The sequence below is a fragment of the Corythoichthys intestinalis genome, chromosome 3 (genome assembly GCF_030265065.1).
Source record: "Corythoichthys intestinalis isolate RoL2023-P3 chromosome 3, ASM3026506v1, whole genome shotgun sequence".
Lineage (NCBI taxonomy): Eukaryota > Metazoa > Chordata > Actinopteri > Syngnathiformes > Syngnathidae > Corythoichthys > Corythoichthys intestinalis.
In genome coordinates, this window is record NC_080397.1 from 60794156 (window position 1) to 60820081 (window position 25926).

General features: G+C 39.3%; 1 protein-coding gene across 7 annotated transcripts in view; it reads right to left on the reverse strand.

Annotated features, from left to right (window-relative positions):
* ank1a (ankyrin 1, erythrocytic a) overlaps positions 1–25926 on the reverse strand; it is a 283424-nt gene that overhangs the window by 75843 nt on the left and 181655 nt on the right. For 5 of the 7 annotated variants that reach the window (XM_057831859.1, XM_057831861.1, XM_057831855.1 and 2 more), the window contains 15 exons: positions 24580–24678; positions 24398–24496; positions 22379–22477; positions 20736–20933; positions 20558–20656; positions 20373–20471; positions 20089–20286; positions 16780–16878; positions 11222–11320; positions 7433–7531; positions 7273–7365; positions 7126–7198; positions 7034–7054; positions 2131–2251; positions 1897–1975 (listed from right to left, as the gene is read on the reverse strand). In XM_057831859.1, the coding sequence (XP_057687842.1) occupies positions 1897–1975; positions 2131–2251; positions 7034–7054; positions 7126–7198; positions 7273–7365; positions 7433–7531; positions 11222–11320; positions 16780–16878; positions 20089–20286; positions 20373–20471; positions 20558–20656; positions 20736–20933; positions 22379–22477; positions 24398–24496; positions 24580–24678 (1575 nt within the window). The remainder of the gene's footprint in view (positions 1–1896; positions 1976–2130; positions 2252–7033; positions 7055–7125; positions 7199–7272; positions 7366–7432; positions 7532–11221; positions 11321–16779; positions 16879–20088; positions 20287–20372; positions 20472–20557; positions 20657–20735; positions 20934–22378; positions 22478–24397; positions 24497–24579; positions 24679–25926) is intronic. The other 2 variants (XM_057831858.1, XM_057831857.1) reach the window with 2 other exon arrangements.

A 25926-nucleotide genomic window follows, 5' to 3' on the forward strand; every position in this document is an offset into this window, starting at 1 on the left:
GTTCAAACATATTCCCGCAACAAAACTGCTAAATATACCTCTAAATTAAATGACGAATGCATGAAAAAAAATTTGCTTAAACAAAAACCAACCCTATATTGGTCTTAACAGGGATCAGCTGGATTCAGCCATGTTAGATGAGTTATGTCATATTCACTGTTGCCACTAGAGGGCAGTGTAGCCACCCAAATCAATAAAACTAAATGCAAACAGTTTCAAAACAAACCATTACAACGCCACTCTAAGCAGAAAAATTTGATTCGTGCTTTTTTCTGATCGAATTACTCGAGTTAATCGATTAATCATTGCAGCACTACTTACTCGAGTAAATCGATTAATCGTTGCAGCACTACTTTGCTGACTAATTAATTACTCTTACAATGAGCTACATTGGGGCAAATAAGTATTTAGTCAACTGCTAATTGTGCAAGTTCTCCCACTTGAAAATATTAGAGAGGTCTGTAATTGTCAACATGGGTAAACCTCAACCATGAGAGACAGAATGTGGAAAAAAACCCAGAAAATCACATTGCTTGATTTTTAAAGAATTTATTTGCAAATCATGGTGGAAAATAAGTATTTGGTCTATACCAAAAGTTCATCTCAATACTTTGTTATGTAACCGTTATTGGCAATAACGGAGGCCAAACGTTTTCTGTAACTCTTCACAAGCTTTTCACACACTGTTGCTGGTATTTTCCTCCATGCAGATCTCCTCTAGAGCAGTGATGTTTTGGGGCTGTCGTTGGGCAACACGGACGATCAACTCCCTCCTCACCCCGTGGCGTCAAAATGATAACAAGAACGGTGAGCAAAAATCCCAGAACCACACGGGGGGACCTAATGAATGACCTACAGAGAGCTGGGACCACAGTAACAAAGGCTACTATCAGTAACACAATGCGCTGCCAGGGACTCGAATCCTGCACTGCCAGACGTGTCCCCCTGCTGAAGAAAGTACACGTCCAGGCCCGTCTGCGGTTCGCTAGAGAGCATTTGGATGATCCAGAAGAGGACTGGGAGAATGTGTTATGGTCAGATGAAACCAAAATAGAACTTTTTGGTAGAAACACAGGTTCTCTTGTTTGGAGGAAAAAGAATACTGAATTGCACCATACCCACTGTGAAGCATGGGGGTGGAAACATCATGCTTGTGGGGCTGTTTTTCTGAAAAGGGACCAGGACAGCTGATCTGTGTAAAGGAAAGCTTGAATGGGGCCATGTATCGAGAGATTTTGAGTGAAAATCTCCTTGCATCAGCAAGGGCATTGAAGATGAGACGTGACTGGGTCTTCCAGCATGACAGTGATCCCAAACACACAGCCAAGGCAACAAAGGAGTGGCTTCGTAAGAAGCATGTCAAGGTCCTGGAGTGGCCTAACCAGTCTCCAGGTCTCAACCCCATAGAAAATCTGCGGAAGAAGTTGAAAGTCTGTGTTGCCCAATGACAGCCCTAAAACATCACTGCTCTGGAGGAGATCTGCATATAGGAATGGGCCAAAATACCAGCAACAGCGTGTGAAAACCTTGTGAAGAGTTACAGAAAACGTTTGGCCTCCGTTATTGCCAACAAAGGGAACATAACAAAGTATTGAGATGAACTTTTGGTATGGACCAAATACTTATTTTCCACCATGATTTGCAAATAAATTATTTAAAAATCAAACAATGTGATTTTCTGTTTTTGTTTTCCACATTCTGTCTGTCATGGTTGAGGTTTAACCATGTTAACAATTACAGGCCTCTCTTGTATTTTCAAGTGAGAGAACTTGCAGAATTAGTGGTTAACTAAATACCTATTTGCCCCACTGTAACTGAGTTACTAACTCAATTACTTTTTTTTAAGTAAGATTAACAACACTGTTTATGTCATATCCAATTATTAATGTGCCCAACCTGATCTAACTCGTGTTCCTTCAGCATGACGGTCTCGGGAGAAACCCGCGGAATCCTTGGAATGGCTGGAGAGTAATTTCTGTTGAATGAAAAACAAAAAGAAGTCAGATTGAGGCTGTTTCGCCAGTGCTCCCCCACGGTGTTTTTTCTTTCGTAACTGGTAAGTAATCTACAGTATGTCGAGTCCCCTACTACTCAGTTTGGCTCTCTCCCCTTCTTCCCAAACCCCCTTACGCTGTGCCCAGCCCTCTCTCGTACTCCAGTGATTTCTTGGGGGAGAGGAAATCGTCATCATGGTCTTTCATGTCATCCATCTTCATGTACCTGGCACCTTCTGTCCCCAGGAGCTCCTCTCCTTCATACAACAACATGCCAAAGAGAGCGAACAGACCGGTCAGGTTGGTCAAACCGCAAAAAGGGGGAAAGAGAGAGAAAAGAGCAAGGTGTTAATCAGCCGTTTGAAGGGTTAGACATCATGGCGAGATGAAGGATGAATGATCTGCACAGTCACATGACAAGGAAACACCACCATCTAAATCAGAGCAGTCGCGTTAAAAATGTAGGCAAGGAAACAAGAATGATTGCACATTAAGATGATTACAATGGCTTAATGTCTTCAAAGCAGGAAGCAACACAGCAAAATTTAATCTGAGTAAAGTTGATTACTTACCCCTCCCTAAACATGGCCGATTTTTTTTTTTTTTTTTAGCCCAATGCTATTGAAAAATTAATTTTTGACCGTCTCGGCTACTCTAAAAAAAGTGCACATTTCACTAGTTCTTAAGGGTTATTACATCATCGGAGTCCTGGATCCTGTCAAGTGCACTTTGCATATGTGTTATCACGTTCACATAGTAATACATATTTCAAACATCCCCAGAGTTGCTTTCTATATTTAGAGCAAACCGTCATCTACCAGTAAAAAGCCTGGACTTTATACATGTATGATGTATGATTTCAGCAGTAGTGTCAGACTCAATGTTGTCACTTGAAGCCACAATTGTTCTCTATTACCAAAATATGTTATTAGAAACACATATATTATTGACATTGATTTAAAAATCGATATTATTTAGGACATGTTTTGACCTCCGGAGGGCGCCATGTTTTATGCATGCAGTGCACACAGGGGGTGATGATACAGTTGGGCTGGATTGGGAGAATAGTTGCCCTAGCTAGCAAGCAAGCTAGTGCTGGTCAGATTTTTTGTTACAGAGCTGTGGGAGGAGTTCCTAACGTCGTACCTGCATCCAATTCGAGCTCATGAGCAGTGTCTTTAAACTAGGGCTGTCAAACGATTAAAATATTTAATTGAGTTAATCACAGCTTCAAAAATTAACAATCGTAATTAATCGCAATTCAAACTATCTATAAAAAAATGCCATAATTTTCTGTAAATTATTGTTGGAATGGAAAGATAAGACACAAGACGGATATATATATACATTCAACAAATGGTACATAAGTACTGTATTTGTTTATTATAACAATAAATCAACAAGATGACAATAACATTATTAACCTTCTGTTAAAGCGATCCATGGATAGAAAGACTTGTAGTTCTTAAAAGATAAATGTTAGTACAAGTTATAGAAATTTTATATTAAAACCCCTCTTAATGTTTTCGTTTTAATAAAATGTGTGAAATTTTCAATCAAAAAATAAACTAGTAGCTCGCCATTGTTGATGTCAATAATTACACCATGCTCACTCATTGTGCTGAAGCCCATAAAATCATTTGGACCCAAGCGCCAGCAGAGGGCGCCAAACACCAAAAAGCAAGTAACAAGCGGACATTGCACTGCTGTCATTTTTATCTGTTTGAGCGGGGCATGTGCGTTAACTGCGTCAAATATTTTAACCTGATTAATTAAAAAAATTAATTACCGCCCGTTAACGCGATCATTTTGACAGTCCTAATTTAAATGTTTTTTTAGGGCTGTCAAACGATTAAAATTTTTAATCGAGTTAATTACAGCTTAAAAATCGTAATTAATCGCAATTCAAACCATCAATAAAATATGCCATATTTTTCTGTAAATTATTGTTGGAATGGAAAGATTAGACACAAGACGGATATATACAGTCAACATATTGTACATAACTACTGTATTTGTTTATCATAACAATAAATCAACAAGATGGCATTAACATTCTGTTAAAGCGATCCATGGATAGAAAGACTTGTAGTTCTTAAAGGATAAATGTTAGTACAAGTTATAGAAATTTTGTATTAAAACCCCTCTTAATTTTTTCGTTTTCATAAAATTTGTAAAATTTTCAATTAAAAAATAAACTAGTAGCTTGCCATTGTTGACGTCAATAATTACACAATGCTCATTGTGCTTAAACCCATAAATTCAGTCGCACCAAAGCGCCAGCAGAGGGAGACAAAAAACACATGTAACAAGTGGACATGTCACTGTTCTGTCATTTTAAACTGTTTGAGCGGTGCATGTGCGTTAATTACGTCAAATATTTTAACGTGATTAATTTAAAAAATTGATTACCGCCCCTTAACGCGATAAATTTGACAGCCCTACTTTAATCCAATCCTAGGTGGCTTGCCGAGATACTGACTTGCTGCGATTTGAGTTTGTATATCCCTTTGTTGCTAGTTGTATCATTGACTTGTTTTTCGTTTGTCAACCTCTCACCGCGGTTTTCCCTAAATTTTTTTTTGAAATGATCCCAACCTATTGTCACTGTCCCTTTTTGTGTCTCCTTTTTCGCAATTTCGTGCTTTTTTGTGTGTTCAATAAACCCTTTTACGCAATGTCTATGTTTTTGTTGTCTGCTTGCTGTCTGAAGTGAGCCGCGTTTTCTAATTCTGTGGTCAAGCCAGACACATTTTCTTTTCAGTTGTGTTTTAAAGTGAGACGCATTTTCTAAATCCGTGGTCAAGCCCGTTGCGCTTTCTTTTCGGTTGCGTTTCCCTTTGAGGTATTTATCGCACAGAGACAGTCAACGGATGTGGGTTGCGTTGCTTTATACAGGACAATAATGTCTAACGTCACGCGGAAGTATATTTCTGAGGTCCCGACGTCGTACCTGCAGCCAATTCAAGCTCATCAAAACTGTATTAAAGCCCAGGCGACCCAAGAGCCATTCGACACCTTGTACTCTTAAATTTTGTGCATTTGCTAGCTTGTTCTTCTGAAGCCCCTGTTTTGAAATCCTCTACGTTGTGCTGGAATTTTTGTATATTTATTTTGTTGTCTTATCAGCTCTATCCTACCACTTAGTATTATTTATCCCCGTCAATCTACTGTCACAGACCCATTGTGTTATTTCCACGATCAGGATGTGTTCTTGAAGGCATCCCTCCGTTGTTGTCTCTGCTTTCCGCAGTTGTGGACTTTAACATTGGCAGCAAAATAAACCACACATTTCCAAAGATGGACGACAGACTCTTTTCCTTGGCTCAACGATCCTGTAGCAATTGAATTCTGTTATGTTTTCAGTTTAATTTTGCCATTTTGTTTGCCATGTTGATAATTATGATAATTGTTGACCACTTTTTGTCTTACTGCGAAGAAAGAGGAAGTGACGACGCCATGATATTTACGTCATCAGCCTTCGTGCTGTGACCCGGGAATCAAACTATTGATTTTTTTAGTAGTCGATTAATCAATGAACTAGTTCATTCGAATAATTGAGTAAGTTTATGAAGGCGCGGGTGGACCGGGGGACCACCCTGGATCCCTGGGGGACTGGGCCGCGGGAGGAGGGATGGGTTGCGCTGACTCCTCCTCCCCTGCCAGCCCTCCCTTCCCGGGCTGGCTGGGTGGGGGCCGTTGCCCTGGGTTAGCGCCAGCACGGCGTCTCCGCTCGTCTGCGTTTGATGGGGTTTGCGCGCGGCTGGATGTGATTGGGCGCCCTCGGGTGGAGGGCCTCGGTGCCGGGATTGGCGATGGGGCAGCGTAGGGTCGGTTGCCAATGGGCTTACACTCACAAGGGACTCAAACGATTACTGGTTTCTAGATCACAGAGCTGAGTTGTGTACACGCCACCCCCTTCTTTCCCTGGTCAACAGGCCCCCCACATGGTGTCAACCGGAAATACATCTAGCTGACGATAGCACCAACATATTCATAGTTAGAGTAGGCGTTCAATGTATTTCTTGTTGTTGTTGGTGTTTCTTCTGTCTCTCTCTCCTTCTTTTCTTCTGTTCCCCCATAACCCCTTCTTGTTCGCTGTTTTGTCTTAATAAACGAGGTATGTTGAATGATCACAATGGGAGTATTTCATACTCCAATGTGAAACAATAAAACTGTTCAGACCAACCGGACAGGTTAAAAAAAAAAAAAGAAGAATTGAGTAATTGGATAAGGAACATAAAAAATTAAAATACCTGAGTTGCGCCTCAAACGGTACAAAAAATTAATAAATGAGGATAAAAGTACAACAAAAGAACAATTGGCTAGCTTACATAGCTAAGTCCGCTAGCTTAAATGCTATCAAATGCTTACTTTTTTTCTTTTTTTTTTTTTAACAATGCTCTTAACAAATGGTTCAAACACATATTTCCACAAAAAATGGCTAAATATACCTATAGGCTGAATTACAAATGCATTAATAAAACATTAAGTCAAACAAAAGCTTATGTTGATCTTAACAGGGAGCAGCTGGATTTAGCCATGTCAAATGAGTTATGTCACATTTACTCTTGCCACTAGAGGGCAGTGTATCCACCCAAATCAAAAAAACTAAACGTAAACACGTTCAAAACAAACAGTAACAACGCCACTTTAATTAAACGAATTCTCAAAGCAGCAAAATTTCATTCGAATCTTTTTTCTAATCGAATTACTCGATTTATCGTCGAAGCACTAAATCAAATGTGTGCTTTCACACATGCCTCGTTCCGGGAAAGTCCCGGACATAATACGAAGACATGACCCGTTTAATGTCCTCCTTGCTAGTCAACCCGGGCAATTGCTTTCACACACAAGGGCTAACTATTTAAATCCCGGGATTTTAACGGTGTTTAGGTATGTGTGAAAGAGGCATGTTACAGACACGAGAGAGCGGAAGATAACAATGGAGAGAGAGGGTGAGCTTGAAATGGAGACATACTGTACTTCGGTACAGCAATCTACCAATGGCACACAGGGAGAAAAAAAGGCATGCATACCTAAGGTTAGCTGGGCAAGTCCTAAAAAACAAAGTACAAGACTTTAAGTCAGTAATTATTTGCTACTTAATTGACTCCTTTTGGAGTCGTACCTTCATCCTCAGACACATCCAGTATCTCATCCACTGTTTCTGGGAAACTCATACGGTGTTTCTCTGTAGTTGTCTGAATAGTACAGAATGAGAATTAGACAGTCTATCAGAATGTTCGTGTTGGACCAAGATTTCAAAACTTCTCACCATGGAAACCGTCTCCTCAGTCACAAGCTTGAGCACGTCAATCACAGAGATGTAGCCCAGTCTCTTGGCGATGGCGAGTGCTGATGTCCCATTCTAATGGATAGAAACGCTCGAGGTAACAATGTTTCACCAAGGGGGGAGAAGGTGCTGTCACGCTCACCGTTGTCGTCTCGTTAGGCTGAGCTCCGTGCTTCAGTAGCAGCGTCACAATGTCTGTGTGTCCTTGCTGGGCGGCCTGGTGCAGTGGAGTGTAACCAAGCTGGACAAGATAAGAGACACTCATTTTATTTCCGACTTCCTTAAGGCATTAACGGCAGATAAATGACATCCGACTAATGTTATTCCCTAAATGATGCATAACATTGCTATCCTTCAAGCATCACATCACTTACAACTATTCTTTAAAACGCATATTTATTAGGGCCTCCCCTTGTGGTAATGGACACTCATATATTTGAAAATGTTGCTTTTACCCGGACATAGAAACCTAATTGAAATTAATGAGCTTTACATTATGTTTATGAAGCATTTTACATATAGATTAATGTGATCAGTATGCACTTGGCTATGTTCCAGACACATCTTTTATTCAGGCTTCACTTTGACCTTCCCTAAACCTGCAAAGGAAGCCTCTGCAACATTCCTCATTTGCATATACATAAATAATTACACTGTAATAATGCTTAGAGGTTAAATAAACTAAAGATGTTAGCAGCTGTACAGCTATTCACACATACAAATGCACTGTACATATGGGGCGCCGTTTATAAAGCAGCACATGCTGAAAATTATGACATTTTCTCACATTTAGTGCCACACTGTTGAAAACGTGGTGTTAAAATTTTTTGAGTCACCTTTTTTTGCACATTTACAACATTATTTAGCAACCTAAATATTAATTTTCAAATAAGAAGTTTTGGACCTGGATGTTTCAATCCAGAACTAAATATTCAATTTAAATCTTAAATGTATATCCTGTATCAGTCACGTCCAAAGTCCGGCCCGGGGGCCAAATGCGGCCTGTGGTCAAATTTCATCCGGCCCCCAGCCTTTGTCATAAAATCAATAACATCTGGCCCACACACAGACTTAAGAAATTGGTCGGCAGTACTGCAACCAGCATGTGAAGTAGCTTAAAAACGAAATCCTGCTCCTCATTTACCTACTAAAAGGCAGCAGCACTTTAACCCTTTATTGCCAAATGTATCCCATTTGATACACCTAAAACTTCATGATTTTCAGACTAATTTAGAATTTTGACATTTCTTTTTGGAAAAAAAAATATGGATGCAAGTCAACACATGTATCTGCAGGTTCCATGAGAAAAAAAAAAACATGATTTAGCATGGGTTATAGACATTGGAGCGCTTATTACACATATTCATTTTGACTTTTCTTTTCATAAATTTGAAAAAAAGGTTTTCATTAGGACCTTATTTTTCAAATTTTGGGATTCTCTGATAATTGCTTCATGGTGCAGGTATTTAAGGGCTAAGCAATATTACTCCGTGTGATCCTCTACTTCCAATTTTCTAAAATGGTGACAGTCAACCAAAAAAAGTTGACTGTGACGGCCGACGCTTCAAGGATAGATGGAAATTGGACTATTTCTTCACTAAAATATGCAACAACTGTTTCTTGCTTCATTGGCAAAGAGATAGTCGCTATTTTTAAAGATTTCAATGAGGCGATATTACCAAACAAGACACGCTCACATGTACGATAAGATTACAGGGAAGATACGCAGCGAGAAATTGAAGCAACTTGAAGCTAGTTTAATTGTACAGCAGTAGTATTTAGCAAGAGCCCGAGAGTCGAAAGAGAACGCCGCAAAGGCTAGTTGCGAGATTGTTGAAATTATTTATAAAAAAAAAAATTAAAGCAAATGTGACACACTGAATGGCTTCCTAATTTTTGCGAAGTCCTAGAGAATTCTGGTACTCCTAATAGTCTCATTTATTTATTTACATTTATTTATGGAGTTTTGCACTTTTTACAAAATTTTTTTAAGTCACTTCTCCTTAACTACACACAAAAACTGAAAAAAAAATGGCCCAAATGTGTACATTGATTTGAAATAGCGTTTTAGAACTGCAATTTGAGTGTAAAGCAGGAATTCTGTCTATAGTTTAGAAGGACTGAATCATGGGCATGGAGCATGAATTGTGGTCATTGTGTCTGATGTTAGTACAAGAAATTGTGTGAAAACTTTGAGGAAAGACAGAAACAGGCTGAGTTTGTGTCGTGAGAAGGGGGATATTTATTAGGAGAATATTAGGGGTATTTGTCTTGGGAAAGGCCGAGTCGGCCTCTGCTGGGTTTTCTAGTGTTAAATATATTGTTCTACGTAAAGGACGTCAGCCAAGGTCGGCCCCCCACATTTTTACCACGCCAAATTTGGTCCCCTTTGCAAAAAGTTTGGACACCCCTGTCCTATATCCTAAATGCTAAATCTGGAAACGGTTGGAACTAAATATTTAGTTTAAAGTTTAGTAACAAAATAAAAGCTGGCGCACACAAAATACTCTTTAAATAGTTTCTCCTAAATATGTATTTTACCTATATATTGTTATTATCACAATGACTCATGTCTAAGAACAAACTGCTACCGTTGAGTAGGTTTTATTCATTTTCAAGCAATGTAAACAGACAGTCTGAGCTGCTCCACCAGCTTTTATTTTGTTACTTCCGGTCTCCAGTCATGTGAATTTGCATATTAAACTAAATATTTAGTTCTGACCGTTACCTGATTTATCATTAAGAATATAGGATGTAAATTTAAGATTTAAATTAAATATTTAGTTCTGGATTTAAACATTGAGGTCCAAAACTTCTTATTTAAAAATAAATATTGAAGTTGCTAAATAATGTTGTAAATGTGCAAAGAAAAAAAAAAAAAAAAGTGACTCTAAAAATTTCACACCATTTTAAACACTGTGTGGCGCTAAATGTGAGAAAATGTCATAATTTTCAGCATGTGCTGCTTTACAAACGGCGCCCTACGGAGCCCCTAAGGTGACATGGAAGAAGAAAAAAAAAAGTTGACGTTAAAAAAAAAAAATAGTGCCCCTAAAGGGACACGAAAGATTTTTTTCTGTCAAAGCAAAAAAAAAAAAAAAAAAAAAAAAAAAAAAAACACAAAAGTAAAAAAAATAAATAAAAAAATGCCCCGGAAAAAAAAAGACCCGGATGTAAAAAGGAAAAGTTGAGGCTGAAGCAAAAAAAAAATTTTTTTTTACGTCAAAGAAAAAAAAAAAAAAAAAGCACAACTTGGAAAAAAAAAGTTAACATCAAAGCAAAAAAAAAAATGTAGGAAGATAGCTGTGCCTCCAGGTCAGTTTGAGTTTTGGAAAGCGAATGAAGTCAACAAGGACCGCCAAATCACAACGTTTTCCGACGAAATAGTCCGGTTGAGTTTAAAACTCACTTCAAATGTCTTCTGCTTATTTGGAAACAGTGCTTAATATCGAGAATTGATCTTATGTCATTATATTTTAGGCTTATTTCAAAGTAAAACTCAATTAACCTGCTCCACGGGTGATCACGGCCCATTGTTGCCATTGTTTACCTGCAAAACGCACGTATAAAAAAGTGGAATTATGTGTTTTTTCCTATTTTTTTTTTTTTTTTTTTTACTTCCGGGTCTTTTTTTTTCGTGGCAATTCTTGAAATTTGGCCAAATTGGGGGTCTCAGAGCGGAACTTCAAGTCACCTGAGTGTTTTCCGCCATATGTTGAAGGAAAAAAAAAATATATATATATTTTTGCTAATAACATGGTAATGTAATGTAAAGCACTTTGAATTGCCTTGTGTTGAATTTTTCTATAAAAATAAATTTGCCTTGCCTTGTATACAAAAATACTAGGCAATCAGTGCTAGAATTGCAATGTTAATCTACGGCTTAATAAAATGTTGCAGTTGAATTCCACAACCCAAAGGAGGAGCTCACCCGTGTTTTACTGTTGACGTTGGCCTGTTGTTGCAGCAGAAACTTGACCATCTTGATGTTGCCATAGTGACACGCTACATGGAGAGGTGTGTAGCCCATCTGAGATGACACATACAAGCAGACTTTTAACATGCCGAACATCTCATGAATGACTGAACTTCAGTCTTAGTCAGGGGTGAAAGTGGGCCAGAACGGACAGGAACGCAGTTCCGGTATAAGATTCAGGGCCGGAATGCTGTTCCGGTACACAGTGCTTTGATTCCGAAAATATGACCGCAACTGTCAAAACGCTATGTAAAAAAAAAAAAAAAGAAATGCTAAGCTGCCACACATGCATTTCATCTCCAAGAAGAAAACAATCTACCAACATCAGATTTACATACACAAGTGTTAATAACAAGAATAATAAAGTGCTTGTGTAGCGTCATCTGTTTCCACCAATATTTATTATTGATTTTATTCCACCGACGGCATGGAGGTTTCCCCAGCTGCTGCAGTTATCCGAGTCTGACAATGATGAGACACGTCAATGTGCGAATTTGTAGGGCTGTCAAAATTATCGCGTTAACGGGCGTTAATTAATTTTTTAAATTAATCACGTTAAAATATTTGACGCAATTAACGCAGATGCCCCGCTCAGACAGATTTAAATGACAGTACAGTGAAACGCTCACTTGTTGCGTTTTATGGAGTTTTGCCGCCCTCTGCTGGCGCTTGGGTGCGACTGATTTTATAGGTTTCAGAACCCATGAGCATTGTGTAAGTAATTATTGACATCAACAATGGCGGGCTACTAGTTTATTTTTTTGATTGAAAATTTTACAAATTTTATTACAACGAAAACATTAAGAGGGGTTTTAATATAACATTTCTATAACTTGTACTAACATTTATCTTTTAAGAACTGCAAGTCTTTCTATCCATGGATCGCTTTAACAGAATGTTAATAATGTTAATGCCGTCTTGTTGATTTATTGTTATGATAAACAAATACAGTCCTTATGTACCGCATGTTGAATATATATATCCATCTTGTCTTATCTTTCCATTCCAACAATAATTTATAGAAAAATATGGCATATTTTATAGATGGTTTAAGTTGCGATTATTAACGATTAATTAATTTTAAAGCTGTAATTAACTCGATTAAAAATTTTAATCCTTTGACAGCCCTAAAAATTTGTAAAATTTTCAATGAAAAAATAAACTAGTAGCCCGCCATTGTTGATGTCAATAATTACTTACACAATGCTCATGGGTTCTGAAACCTATAAAATCCAGTCGCACCCACATGCCAGCAGAGGGCGGCAAAACTCCATAAAACGCAACAAATGAGCGTTTCACTGTACTGTCATTTAAATATGTCTGAGCGGGGCATCTGCGTTAATTGCGTCAAATATTTTAACGTGATTAATTTAAAAAATTAATTAACGCCCGTTAACGCGATAATTTTGACAGCCCTTATTTGTTCATTTATGTCAGGCTACTTATTAATTTCCTTATGATTAATAATATATATAACATATAAATGTTTACATTAACTTCAATTTTAATATACATCCGATGTTCTTAAGTAGTTAAAATTGAGATTTGGCATTAAGTATGTAAGGAAATGAGGGAAAATAAAAATTAGGAGATGGATAGCTGTTTTTGTTAACTTTTATTTTGCAAATCATTGAAAAAATACAATTTTGAATGAAATCAATTTTTATATGCGTTATAGAAATAACTGTGCTAAAACAGTTTTCCTTGCATTTCAATAGTTTAAGAGGTTTGACCCAGACAAAAAAAAAAAAAAAAAATTCTGGCTTCGTGGCAACCTTCACAGTGGGGAGTTCCGGCAAGAAATTCTAGCCACTTTCACCCCTGACCTTAGTAGAGCTCACCATTTCGTGCATATTCAGCTCACTAATTGTATATACAGTATTTATGATCATGGTCTCAATTAATTGTTTTTAAACAAAGTACTAATCATATTAAAGCCATTCCTATTTTGTACTTGCAAATTATTATGATTTCGACTTTATGACGTGTGTCTCGTCTGCAGTTATTCCATGATTTCCCTTCTGTCTACTTTCGACATGTGAAAGTTTTAAAACTGTTTTGAAAATAGATTCAAGTCAAGATTTTGCCGTTTTAGGAGTATTTTAGATAAAAAGTTAATTAGGTTCGCTTGGAAGGTTCACAACAGGGAACTAGGGAAGTCTTCTGCTTTAAGATGGCGGCTGTTTACTAACGCATCTGGTTTTCAATACTTCAATGTTGCTAACGCAGTCGAGTCTGTCGTTTTGCATCTAGTTCTATATACATATGATATCTATTATCTCCAGTAAAACAACGTTGACGTAGTTTGTAGCGGCTGTCAGCAGCGGTCAGGTATTCTTGTGTTTTTTATCCAGCGGCATGAGTTGAGCTAAAGCCGTGAGTTAAGCATTGGCATTACCCGGGTCTATGACAAGCATTATGTTTACTTTCGGGACGCAATGCTGTCAGTTAATCATTGCGTCCCGAAGACCGCGCTGTGTATTACTTCAACTTTACTTGACATACAGTGCCTTGCAAAAGTATTCGGCCCCCTTGAATCTTGCATCCTTTCGCCACATTTCAGGCTTCAAACATAAAGATATGAAATTTAATTTTTTTGTCAAGAATCAACAACAAATGGGACACAATCATGAAGTGGAACAACATTTATTGGATAATTTAAACCTTTTTAACAAATAAAAAACTGAAAAGTGGGGCGTGCAATATTATTCGGCCCCTTTACTTTCATTGCAGCAAACTCACTCCAGAGGTTCAGTGAGGATCTCTGAATGATCCAATGTGGTCCTAAATGAGAGATGATGATAAATAGAATCCACCTGTGTGTAATCAAGTCTCCGTATAAATGCACCTGCTCTGCGATAGTCTCAGGGTTCTGTTTAAAGTGCAGAGAGCATTATGAAAACCAAGGAACACACCAGGCAGGTCCGAGATACTGTTGTGGAGAAGTTTAAAGCCGGATTTGGATACAAAAAGATTTCCCAAGCTTTAAACATCTCAAGGAGCACTGTGCAAGCCATCATATTGAAATGGAAGGAGCATCAGACCACTGCAAATCTACCAAGACCCGGCTGTCCTTCCAAACCTTCTTCTCAAACAAGGAGAAAACTGATCAGAGATGCAGCCAAGAGGCCCATGATCACTCTGAATGAACTGCAGAGATCTACAGCTGAGGTGGGAGAGTCTGTCCATAGGACATCAGTCGTACACTGCACAAATCTGGCCTTTATGGAAGAGTGGCAAGAAGAAAGCCATTTCTCAAAGATATCCATAAAAAGTCTCGTTTCAAGTTTGCAGCAAGCCACCTGGGAGACACGCCAAACATGTGGAAGAAGGTGCTCTGGTCAGATGAAACCAAAATTGAACTTTTTGGCCACAATGCAAAACGATATGTTTGGCGTAAAAGCAACACAGCTCATCACCCTGAACACACCATCCCCACTGTCAAACATGGTGGTGGCAGCATCATGGTTTGGGCTCGCTTTTCTTCAGCAGGGACAGGGAAGATGGTTAAAATTGACGGGAAGATGGATGCCGCCAAATACAGGAACATTCTGGAAGAAAACCTGTTGGTATCTGCACAAGACCTGAGACTGGGACGGAGATTTATCTTCCAACAGGACAATGATCCAAAACGTAAAGCCAAATCTACAATGGAATGGTTCAAAAATAAACATATCCAGGTGTTAGAATGGCCAAGTCAAAGTCCAGACCTGAATCCAATCGAGAATCTGTGGAAAGAGCTGAAGACTGCTGTTCACAAACACTCTCCATCCAACCTCACTGAGCTCGAGCTGTTTTGCAAGGAAGAATGGGCAAGAATGTCAGTCTCTCCATGTGCAAAACTGATAGAAACATACCCCAAGCGACTTGCAGCTGTAATTGGAGCAAAAGGTGGCGCTACAAAGTATTAACGCAAGGGGGCCGAATAATATTGCACGCCCCACTTTTCAGTTTTTTATTTGTTAAAAAAGTTTAAATTATCCAATAAATGTTGTTCCACTTCACGATTGTGTCCCACTTGTTGTTGATTCTTGACAAAAAATTAAAATTTTATATCTTTATGTTTGAAGCCTGAAATGTGGCGGAAGGTTGCAAGGTTCAAGGGGGCTGAATACTTTTGCAAGGCACTGTATTTCAATAATCGGAATTTGGATGTTTGTGAATCGTTCTCACATCTTCCACGGCCGAATCGCTCAAGGATGTAATGACGGCTGGGCATGTTGTACCGTGGTTCTAAGTGTTGGATGGTGCGTCTTTACTCACGAGAGATAATGGCTCGTCATCCATAATGAATTCTTCGGCAATGACTCTTGTTATTCCCTGGGCTTTGGGACTGGCGAGTGCCAGTTTGTCACGCATTGCAAAAGTTTGTGCCTGTGTTAGTTGCGTAGGACCTTTCTTTCTGTCTTCGGTTTTCTTAACATACTCCTCATATTGTTTGTGGTGGTATTTCGCTAAATGCTTGATTAGGTTGGTTGTATTAAAACTTCTTACAGCTTTACCACTACGCTTGACTTTATTGTGGCATATGTTTCACTCTGCCTCTTCATCTTTGTCGTCCTTTAAGGTGAAATGATCCCACACAGCTGACATTTTTATCGATAAAGTCTCTCGGTAAATTTGGAGACGGTAATGTAAATGTAGTGTGTTGAAGGTGTGCCGTAAAATGCGGACCGGATTTTAGGGAAACCGAAGCAAAAACTGGAATGAATTATGTAAATCGGTGGGCTGGAAAACCCGGACCGGATTTTTAAAAAACTGGATCGGAAGTCTGGATCGGAATTTTTCCGTGATCTGATCCGATACCAATGCGCATTTTTTTGCCCATATCGGCGTCCGATCCGATCTAAATATGGGATTGGGACATCTCTAGCTGGGAATGGGGGTGAACGCCAGTTAACATTTCAACAAGGCAGAGAAACGGTAAACGGCCATCCATCCATCCATCCATCCATCCATCCATCCATCCATCCATCCATCCATCCATCCATCCATCCATCCATCCATCCATCCATCCATCCATCCATCCATCCATCCATCCATCCATCCATCCAATCCATCTTTCTTTGATTAATTTGACGTATAATACATGTTTTTGGATAGTTACTTTGATATTTAGGGGGTAATCAGGTATACAGTACTTAAAGGGTTACTTATGACTTGCGTGAAAATTCATCGCCAGCATAGGAACTGAAGAAACAATGTGATGTTCTTGCTCACATGTTCTACCCGCAAGGTGTGTGTGTTACGGTACTGTACACATTAAAATAAAAATATTTTATATATTATTTAGTCTTCATAAAGATATTGCCAGTGCTGGTCAGAAGGTCATTATTCCAAGGTCTGATCTAGGTCAGTAGTGCACAAAACATCCATGACTTTGTGTAAAGTAACTAAGTGCAAGCACAGTGTGTCAAGGCTATTGTAAGTCCGTAATCTGTGAGAATGCTGAGCTCTAGAGATCAGAATCAGTCTTCTGATTGATCCGAAAAGATCGATTTTAGAAACCGTACCCGTGTGGCTGCATAGACTGACGCTCCTTGCTTCACTAAGATGTCCGCAATGCCAACGTGTCCCTCCTGTGCTACAAGATGGAGTGGTGTCAGTCCACTCTGTGGGGGGAGGGAAGAAAGACTATTATAAACAAATTATAAATTAAGTACACTTTCAAAGGCACATGCACTGTAAATGCTGTTATACAACTTTAATTAAATATGATTAGTGAACAAAATTTGATTTTTATCAACCTGTTGTGAACACTAATTTTTATAAGTAAGTAGTAACTTGGGGCTGGAAAACATGACTAATAAGTCAAATTAAAAAAAATATATTTTTTGTACCCAGTGTTCTTTGGGTGTTCTTTCAGACATGTGTAGGTCTGCCTTGCACATTCTGCGCTTTTCTGACACCAAAACTTTTCCGCGTATGTCCACGGCGAAACTTACTTTACATTGACTTTGGAATGGAATGGAATTTTATTGTCGTCATCATCGGTATCATTGACAATCATTGACAATTACAAAATGTGATATGATTTGCCCGAAGGAACCGAAGAAGAAGACAAAGGCGGACGAGATGAAGCATATGCTTATCAGTTTCCCGTCTACCATACAACTAAAGACGCACATTCAGGCATGGAACATACATCAAAACTGTACAATAACACAATCAACAATCTGAGTTTAGTAACCTAGCGTCCAGTTAAGCAGCTCAATTAATTTCAGGCCGTACAAGGTTATGGCTTAGTCATGTCCCTGACATTTTTGCATCTGTTTGCTGTGGAACATTTTGTTGTGGCTATGTGTGTGGCAAAAGTGATTATGTGTTATCACAGCTGGTGTGAGTAGCGGCAACAATTGGCGCACGCAAAGGTCTCTGTAACAGTTTCATCAAACATGTATGTATAAAATCAAACAACATGCTGTACATATTTTATCCCAAGATTAATGTCTCCACAACAAAAACATATTTATTATTCGTTTTATACAGTATCTTTTCTATATACTAGACATTTGAATCAGGAGCTCGGTAGACACAGCCGAAATTTATGTTTTTACAATTGGGGATTAGGAGCTCAATTGTAATACATTCAAGGAGATTGTCAATCATAATTGCAACACCCCCTCTCCCCTTAGATGCCCGACATATTCGTGTCATGTTATGTTCGTGCAAATTAAAGTCAGAGCCTTTGTTATCTTTAGTAGATAATCCTTAGTGTGTTTGAGATTCTCATAGAGACTCCTGCCATTGATTTCAGCTTACCGTTGTTGAAATTCGCCCCCCCCCGGCCAAGACGCACTCGGGAACAGCGACAGCCAAAACAAGTGCCGCTCGGCTGACGCTGCCCCCGCGCGCGCCAACCGGGAAGGCAGAACTTCGCGCGTCCTCTTCTTATTTTAACCCTTTGTACTAACTCCATGTTTCAAAAGTTTGAAGAACACTCACCGAAAACAGGTTGACAATTTATTCGTCGACAATGGTAAAAAACAAGGCAAAAACAAACGACGGAGGGACAATTCTGGATCCAAAACAAGGCTACATGTTTCTGAGCAACAAAAATCTGTGTTATCTCAGTGTCCAGTCTTTTTAAAGTCTTTGCTGAGGCGGGCCTTATCGAAAGCGTTTCTGGGTGTTGCTTTTGGGTCATCCCCTCTGTGGCCGGTTTCGGGCGGGTTAGGTTCGTGCGCGAATTGGGACGCCCGCTATTAACTTTGCTGTCCGGGCTGGTTGTACTTGTTTTAGGACAAAGCGCTTTGTCCTTGGAGTTTGCTGGGAGAGCTGATTGCAAGAGTTGGTGCATCAATCTTGTGATAAGACGGCATTGTGTATCTCTTCTAGTAAACTATGGTGTGCTATTTATTTTTATATTAGTAGTATAGTCCTACCGTAAATATGAAAATGATACTATTTTCTGATTAATTATATTACGTGTGTTAGAGTAATGCAAACAGTTAGACGGTGCCTATGGGAACCTGTACCATATGTATGTGTTAGACTATATATGTGTTAGACTAACGCAAACAATTATATGGTGTCTGCGATGACGAAATCTTTTCCCCTTCACCGTCCACATCCACGAGTTGTTATACTGGTCCGCTGTGTGGTGTTTACAGTTATCCAGCTATTATAGTTAGCTGGTCAAGACTCGTGATCGCTGTTATCTTCATATCTTGCGTCTTGACAAGGATCCTGCAATCCGAGACCCAGGTGTTGGCTATTTTCCCAGCTTTCTTGAGTTGACGTGCTTTTCTTGCAATTTCGGCATTTCGGCGAGTCAAGTTGTCATTCAAAAAAAATCTTCGACCCTTTCAGGTGGCGGCGCTGGTTAAGCAGGGCAGTCTTGGTCTTGTGGTCTGCCAGCTTCATGAGCACCGTCGCCGGTCCTCTCACTCCAGATGGGAGCAGAAGGCAGCGACGGATGTCCAGCGGTTCCATTTTTATTCCATACTCTTTCAGCTTAGCAATTGCCAGTTGCGCCACTGTGTCCCCTGGGCTAGGCGTCAGTTGTAATCCAGAAATGATGAGCTCATCTGCGCGTCGGCACTGGTCGAGATCGTCAGCCAAAATTTCCAGCCACTTGATGCGAACATCTCTCTCCTCGACCACCTGCTTGAGTTTCTCGTTTTCAGCGCGAAGTAACTGGAGCTCTCTGACGATTTCTTGATTCTGGTTTTGAATCAAGCCAATCAAGGAGACCTCCAACTTCTGTATGGAGGATTTTATTTCATCCAAGTCTCCAGGTTTCAGATTCTTTGGAGCCATTCTGGGAGTCGAGCTTGCTGGCCCTGAGCGCTTATCGGTTAAGATAAGAGAGTGCTTCAGGAGCTCGAGTGCATCTGTACGCGTTGAAGGCTGAGCAGCGAAGCAGCTTTGCGTTGCCTCGTTGAACAGTGCAACATAACAGTTTGTAATAGAGTAAAATATTGTAACGACTGTTATATATGTGTTCCTCCGCAATGGATGATGGGTAGCTGTGGCAACCACAACAGAGTCCTGATTGTTGTTGTTATGTATGTTCTGTTCAATAAAGCGCATTGTTTCTTGGTTGTCGTTCGGCGTATGGGGCTTAAGAACAAAAAGTGTTAAAAACAAAAGCCAGTCTTTGTCATCCTTCCCTCATATCGCTCACCACAATATTTACTTAGCAAATCGATGTGAAGTAACTGAAGGTGTTCAAGATAGCTCCGATTATATAAGATTATGCTAGTAATTGTTTATTTCACACAATTACATTTTCGAACGCAGCAAGTTTGCATTTTTTTTTTAAGTAAAGTCAACTTATCACATTTTACATTGTGTAGAGACAAACATGCTCTCCTTGCCTTGTTGCCAAGGTTGACATTTGCCTGCTTGGAAATGAGCAGAGAGACCATGTCGGGCCGTCCTTCCTGTGAGGCCAGGTGGAGAGGTGTGACTCCCTGTAGAGACTCGGCATTGGCTGACGCTCCACTCTGCAACAGGCTGTTTGCCACCTCGATTTGATTCTGCTTGGACGCAATGTGCAGTGCTGTGTAGCCATTCTAAATGCAAATAAAAACCCGAAGTTAAAACCGGCGCATGTAGCATGAATCGCACGTATTGTTGTATGAATATTAGTATCTCTTACCCTGGCGGCACTGTGTGGGGACCCGCCTTTGCTGACGAGCAGGTTGACAACATCCAGGTTGTTGTGATGCACAGCGACATGCAGTGGAGTCAGACCATTCTGTAGGAATATAGTACGGTATATGGATTAATTTGAACACACCGTTAGTCTGAACTCGATTAATACGCCGAACAAGTGTTTCGTGCCTTGCCAGCAGCATTGGGGTTAGCTCCTCGCTCCAGCAACAGCTCAGCAACATCGACTTTACCGTACTTGGATGCCACATGAAGCGGAGTGAAGCCTTTCTGCAGAATTGCCAAGAAGACAATGGGCATATCATACATTTTGAGGTTTAAAAGAGAAATAGGATGGCTTTAGTTGTACCTTAGTCATCTTAGTTTGCTGTGCTTCCATGTCTAAAAGGATGCGCACGGTTTGAGCATGGCCCTCCCGGGCAGCGATGTGAAGAGGCGTGTGCCCTGCTGTGGTTGTGGAGTTTGGTTTGGCTTTGTGCTCTAACAGCAGTTTCACTATCTGCTTGTGGCCCATTCGAGCAGCACAATGCAGGGGTGTTTGGTCATCCTGGAGATAATATGAAATGTACATACTTAATTACTATGCATAATTACTTGTTTAGTTTAACTACATTAGATTAAAACATTGTATGATGACATATTTAGATTGGGCTTTGCATGGCAAAGGCCTAGATAGTTAAATTCCCTTTTTTTGTTTTTTTTTTTAAACTGTGTTTCTTCGGCACGCTGCACAGCGCGCTGCGCAGCCCAAACCGTTTGACCGACCGTCACCGATCAAATACTACTGGAAATTTTGCGCGACCTCCCATAATTTTCCGTTCACCTGTACATGCAGGTTTAAAAAAAAAAATCAAAATGTAAGTAGTCCTCCAATATTTGACCAAATCACATAATTTACACATAAAAAAATTACAGGACGGTAAGAGACATAAAAGTTGTATTTACCAACAAAATTGGCCAAAAACTGTCCCATTCATTTCTAATGGGATGTCATTGACGGCCATGTACGTCCAAATTTCCCATTCATTTTCAATTGTAGGAAAACATACAGTAGGTCCGTGTGATTGTTTACCATTTACCATGGCAGGCCATTGACATTCAACTAGTGCCCAAGTAGGTCGATGCCATTGACAACCATGCACGTCCATGCCATTGACGGCCATATACGTCCAAATTTCCCAATTTTCAATGGAAGGAAAACAGAGGTCCTTGTGATTTTTGACCATTAACCATGACAGCCCATTGATATCCAACTGGCGCCCAAATAAGTAGTAGATAAGTAGATGTACATCCATGCCATTGACAGCTATATACGTCCAAATTTCCTATCTATTTTCGATGGCAGGAAAACAGAGGTCCTTGTGAATTTGGACCATTTAACATGACACCCCATTGATAACCAACTGGCGCCCAAGTAAGTCAATGCCAGTGACAGCCATGCACATCCATGCCATTGACGGCCACGTACATCCAAATTTCCCATTGGTTTTCAACGGCATTTAAACATAGGGGTCCTTGTGTTTTTTGACCATTTACCCTGACAACCCATTGATATTCAACTCACGCCAAAGTAAGTCTGCCAGTGACAGCCATGCACATCCATGCCATTGACGGCCATGTACGTCCAAATTTCCCATTCATTTTCAATGGCAGGAAAACAGAGGTCCTTGTGATTTTTGAAAATTTACTATGACAGCCCATTGACATTCAACTAGCGCCCAAGTAAGTCGATGCCACTTACAGCCATGCAACAGGACATGCCCCCAAAATGTCCCTAAATAAACAGGAAATTACCCGATATCAACACGAAGTTTCAAGATCTGTATCTACAACTAGCAAAACCCCATTGTAATTTCTCCAGAAATGACTAGTTTTTAGTCATTTTTCAAATAATATTTAAACCATTTAAACCTGTGGATTTTTCTTTGTGTTTTAATTTCGCTCTTTGTCTCCAATGTCACACATAGGCAATTAAGAAGTGTAGATAGCTACCTTGGCTTTTGCATCCACTGGTGCTGCATTCTGTAGTAGAAACTCTGCCACCTCAAAGTGTCCTGCCCGAGATGCCATATGGAGGGGGGTTTCAACTTTCTGTGCACACATACACGCAAAAGACAAACACATTCATTACAGCAGTGTTTCAATATGTTTTACACCAAGCACGACCTTCAAAACTACTTCGCTGGCTAATCAATCATGAATAATAAAAATGCTTTATTGATAAACTATTCAAATATAAACTTAAATTACCTAAATAATCTAATAATCTCCTACGTATATAAATTTTAACCTAGGGCTGCAACTAACGATTAAAAAAATAAATTAAAAAATCGATTAATCGGACGATTACTTAAACGATTAATCGGATAAATGTCACTTTTTCCAATTACCCTCACAATTTAACTACCGTAATTTTCGGACTATAAGCCGCTACTTTTTTCCTTCATTTTGATACCTGTGGCTTATAGTCCAGTGCGGCTTATTTGTTGATTTTTTTAGGTAACACTTTATTTGACAGCGGTGTCATAAGACTGTCATAAGATCATCAAAATTATGACATGACACTATCATGGACATTACTGAATGCTTATGTCATTAAGTGTCATTTGGCAAATTATGTCACTAACTCAATTTTTGTCCATCTTGGATCTTTTGCATCCATTCAAAAGTGAGATCATTTGCCGGATCACACTTAATGACATCTGTTATAAGCATTCATGAATGCTCAGGACAGAGACATGTCATAATTATGATTGTGTAATGACAGTTTTATGGCACCACTGTCAAATAAAGTGTTAGCAAATACCATAACTAGCAATTGATGAAACAATTGGAACAGTAACTGAAGGAATATTTAGCACAGAACATGATTTTTGATTGTTATTTACATCTGTAGCACTGCAATGCATGCTAAGAGGCATGTTGGATGACAACAGTCAACAGCAGGTGGCAGCAGAGGTTGACCGTCTCCCCCAAGGGAGCAGTGATGGCCAAATGAAGCTTCTTGAAACAATAAAGCTTTGCACTAATTGGTTCAAAGTTTAATGATGGTTCATTTGGTCTTATGACAGTCGGTCGTATGATGCCGCTGTCAAATAAGGTTGTACCGGTTAATATCTTTTGGTGTAAATATCCCATGATACAGTGAGGACAGCGGCAGCTTATAGTCCAGTGCGGCTTATCTATGAACAAATGCCGTTTTCATGCCAAATTTGGTGGGCTGCGGCTTATAGTCAGGTGCGCCTTATAGTGCGAAAATTAGGGTATTTGTTTTAGGCATGTTGTAAGTAACAATGAAGGCAAAATGAATGACTATTTAATTCAAAAATCATTTTTAAACCTGAGTTCAAACCTGAGTGTAGCAGTGAACTCTCTCTTGATCTAATCACTGGCACGCAGCCTCACATTACACATAAACAGGGACCCAAATGGGACTGCTCACAACTGCGAGCAAAAATTGATGATCAAATACCTTTGGCAAGTAATTCTTTAACGGATTATTTGTTGCAGCCTTACTTTAACCTATTGAAATACTCCCTAAAACAGGGGTCTCAAACCGATTCCACAAAGGGCCGCAGTGGGTGCAGGTTTTCATACAAACAGATCCAGCACAGATATTTTAACCAATGAGGTTTTTGCTGAAACTATCAGACCCTGACTGCAGTCAATTGATTATAAAACACCTGATTGGGGTAAAGGTGTTCAAATGGAATTAAAACCTGCACCCACTGTGGCCCTTTGAAGAATTGGTTTGAGACCTCTGACTGAAATGTTATCAAAATACTATTAAATCTTCTGAAATACTCCAGAAAAGATCATCTAAACAAAATTGTTGGTTGATTTAATTGTCTACACAGTTGTAGAGAACCTGCATACCACCTACCATACGTGTATCACAATTCGAGAATCACTCAACTATACCTTTAAAACTCATGATTGTATTGGTTCACTTTTACACCGACATTTTGACTGCAGTTCAGACTGAACTTGTCATTGACTTTTATAACTCACCACATTTGAAGCGCTGGGAGAAGCTCCTTTCTGCAGCAGGATCTTCACAATGTTGAGGTGACCCATGAAAGATGCCACATGTAAGGGTGTCAAGCCAGACTAAAAACAATGCGGATATAAAAATATTAAATGCAGTATATATGTAGCATAGTACTTTGTTTAAAAAAAGTCAAACACCTCACCTCAGTCACAGCCTCTAAAGATGCTGCGTGTTTGAGCAACAGATCCATCACACGCATATGATTCTTTTTACAAGCAATATGCAAGGGAGTAAAGCCATTCTGAAAATGGGAAAGATGATTTTTCGTCAATGCATAAAATTAATTGCAAAATTCATATTGTAACAAACAAGCTCAGCAGAGACTTCACTAGGTAATCTTTAATAATAACATTCAAGGGAGCCAAGACTGATATGAGATACAATACAAGCACTGTCCCCGAAATTATTTACAAATATATTTGCGTTAACTAACCGGTATTAATTTAGTTCTGTGCTTAATTTTGAGTTTATGGTCTTCAGCACACAAGTACATAGTATGCAGTATATTGAGTTGAGCTGTGTCTAACCCAGTGGTTCTTAACTTGGGTTCGATCGAACCCCAGGGGTTCGCTGAGTAAGTCTAAGGGGTTCGACGAAGGTTAAGCCTGTTTTTGTAAACTTACTAAAGTCAAAGTTTCGTTTTAGACTAAGTTTGCCCCCAATTTACAAGCTTACTGTAATCTTCGGACTATAAAGCGCACCCTACAATAAGCCGCCACCCATCAAATTTTACACAAAATGACGTTCGTTCATAAATAAGCCGCATCAGACTATAAGCCGCAGCTGTTCTGATTAATGAATACTTATGACAGATGTCATTTACCGTTATTCGACAAATGATCTCACTTTTGAATGGTTGTAAATGAACTGGGCTGGATATAAATGGAGTTAGTGACAAAATTTGCCGGATGACATTTAATGACGTGTCATAAGAATTCATTAATGCCCATGACAGTGGTATGTCATAATTATGATGGTCTTTTGACAGATGATGATGCCGCTGTCAAATAAAGTGTTAAAAACATAACTATAAGTTAAGTGTTAACCCAAATCAATCAACAAATAAGCCGCACTGGACTATAAGCCGCAGGATTCAAAATGAGGGGGAAAGCTAGCCGCTTATAGTCTGAAAATTACGGTAATTCAATTTCTTTCAACTGCTAGCCCTCTATCGAATGGGAGCAGAAACTGATTTGCTCAGTGGAAGGTTAACCCGCACTTGGTACATGGAAGGATAACAAAAAAAAAAACACATTTGTGTCACATTTTACACTATGAAAATAGTATGTGATACAAGGATGCAACACTCAAATGAGATTGTAGACATGAAAAAAAAAAAAATTCCAACGTGAAAATCAACAACAAGAGGCAAAATTATTTGTAGTGTATTTGAAAATTTGAAGTAACTGAATGGGCAATCACTCAGTTATTAGCTTTCTATAGCTTAGCTAATCAGTTTTAAATTGGAAAAAAAAACTTGCCTTACTAT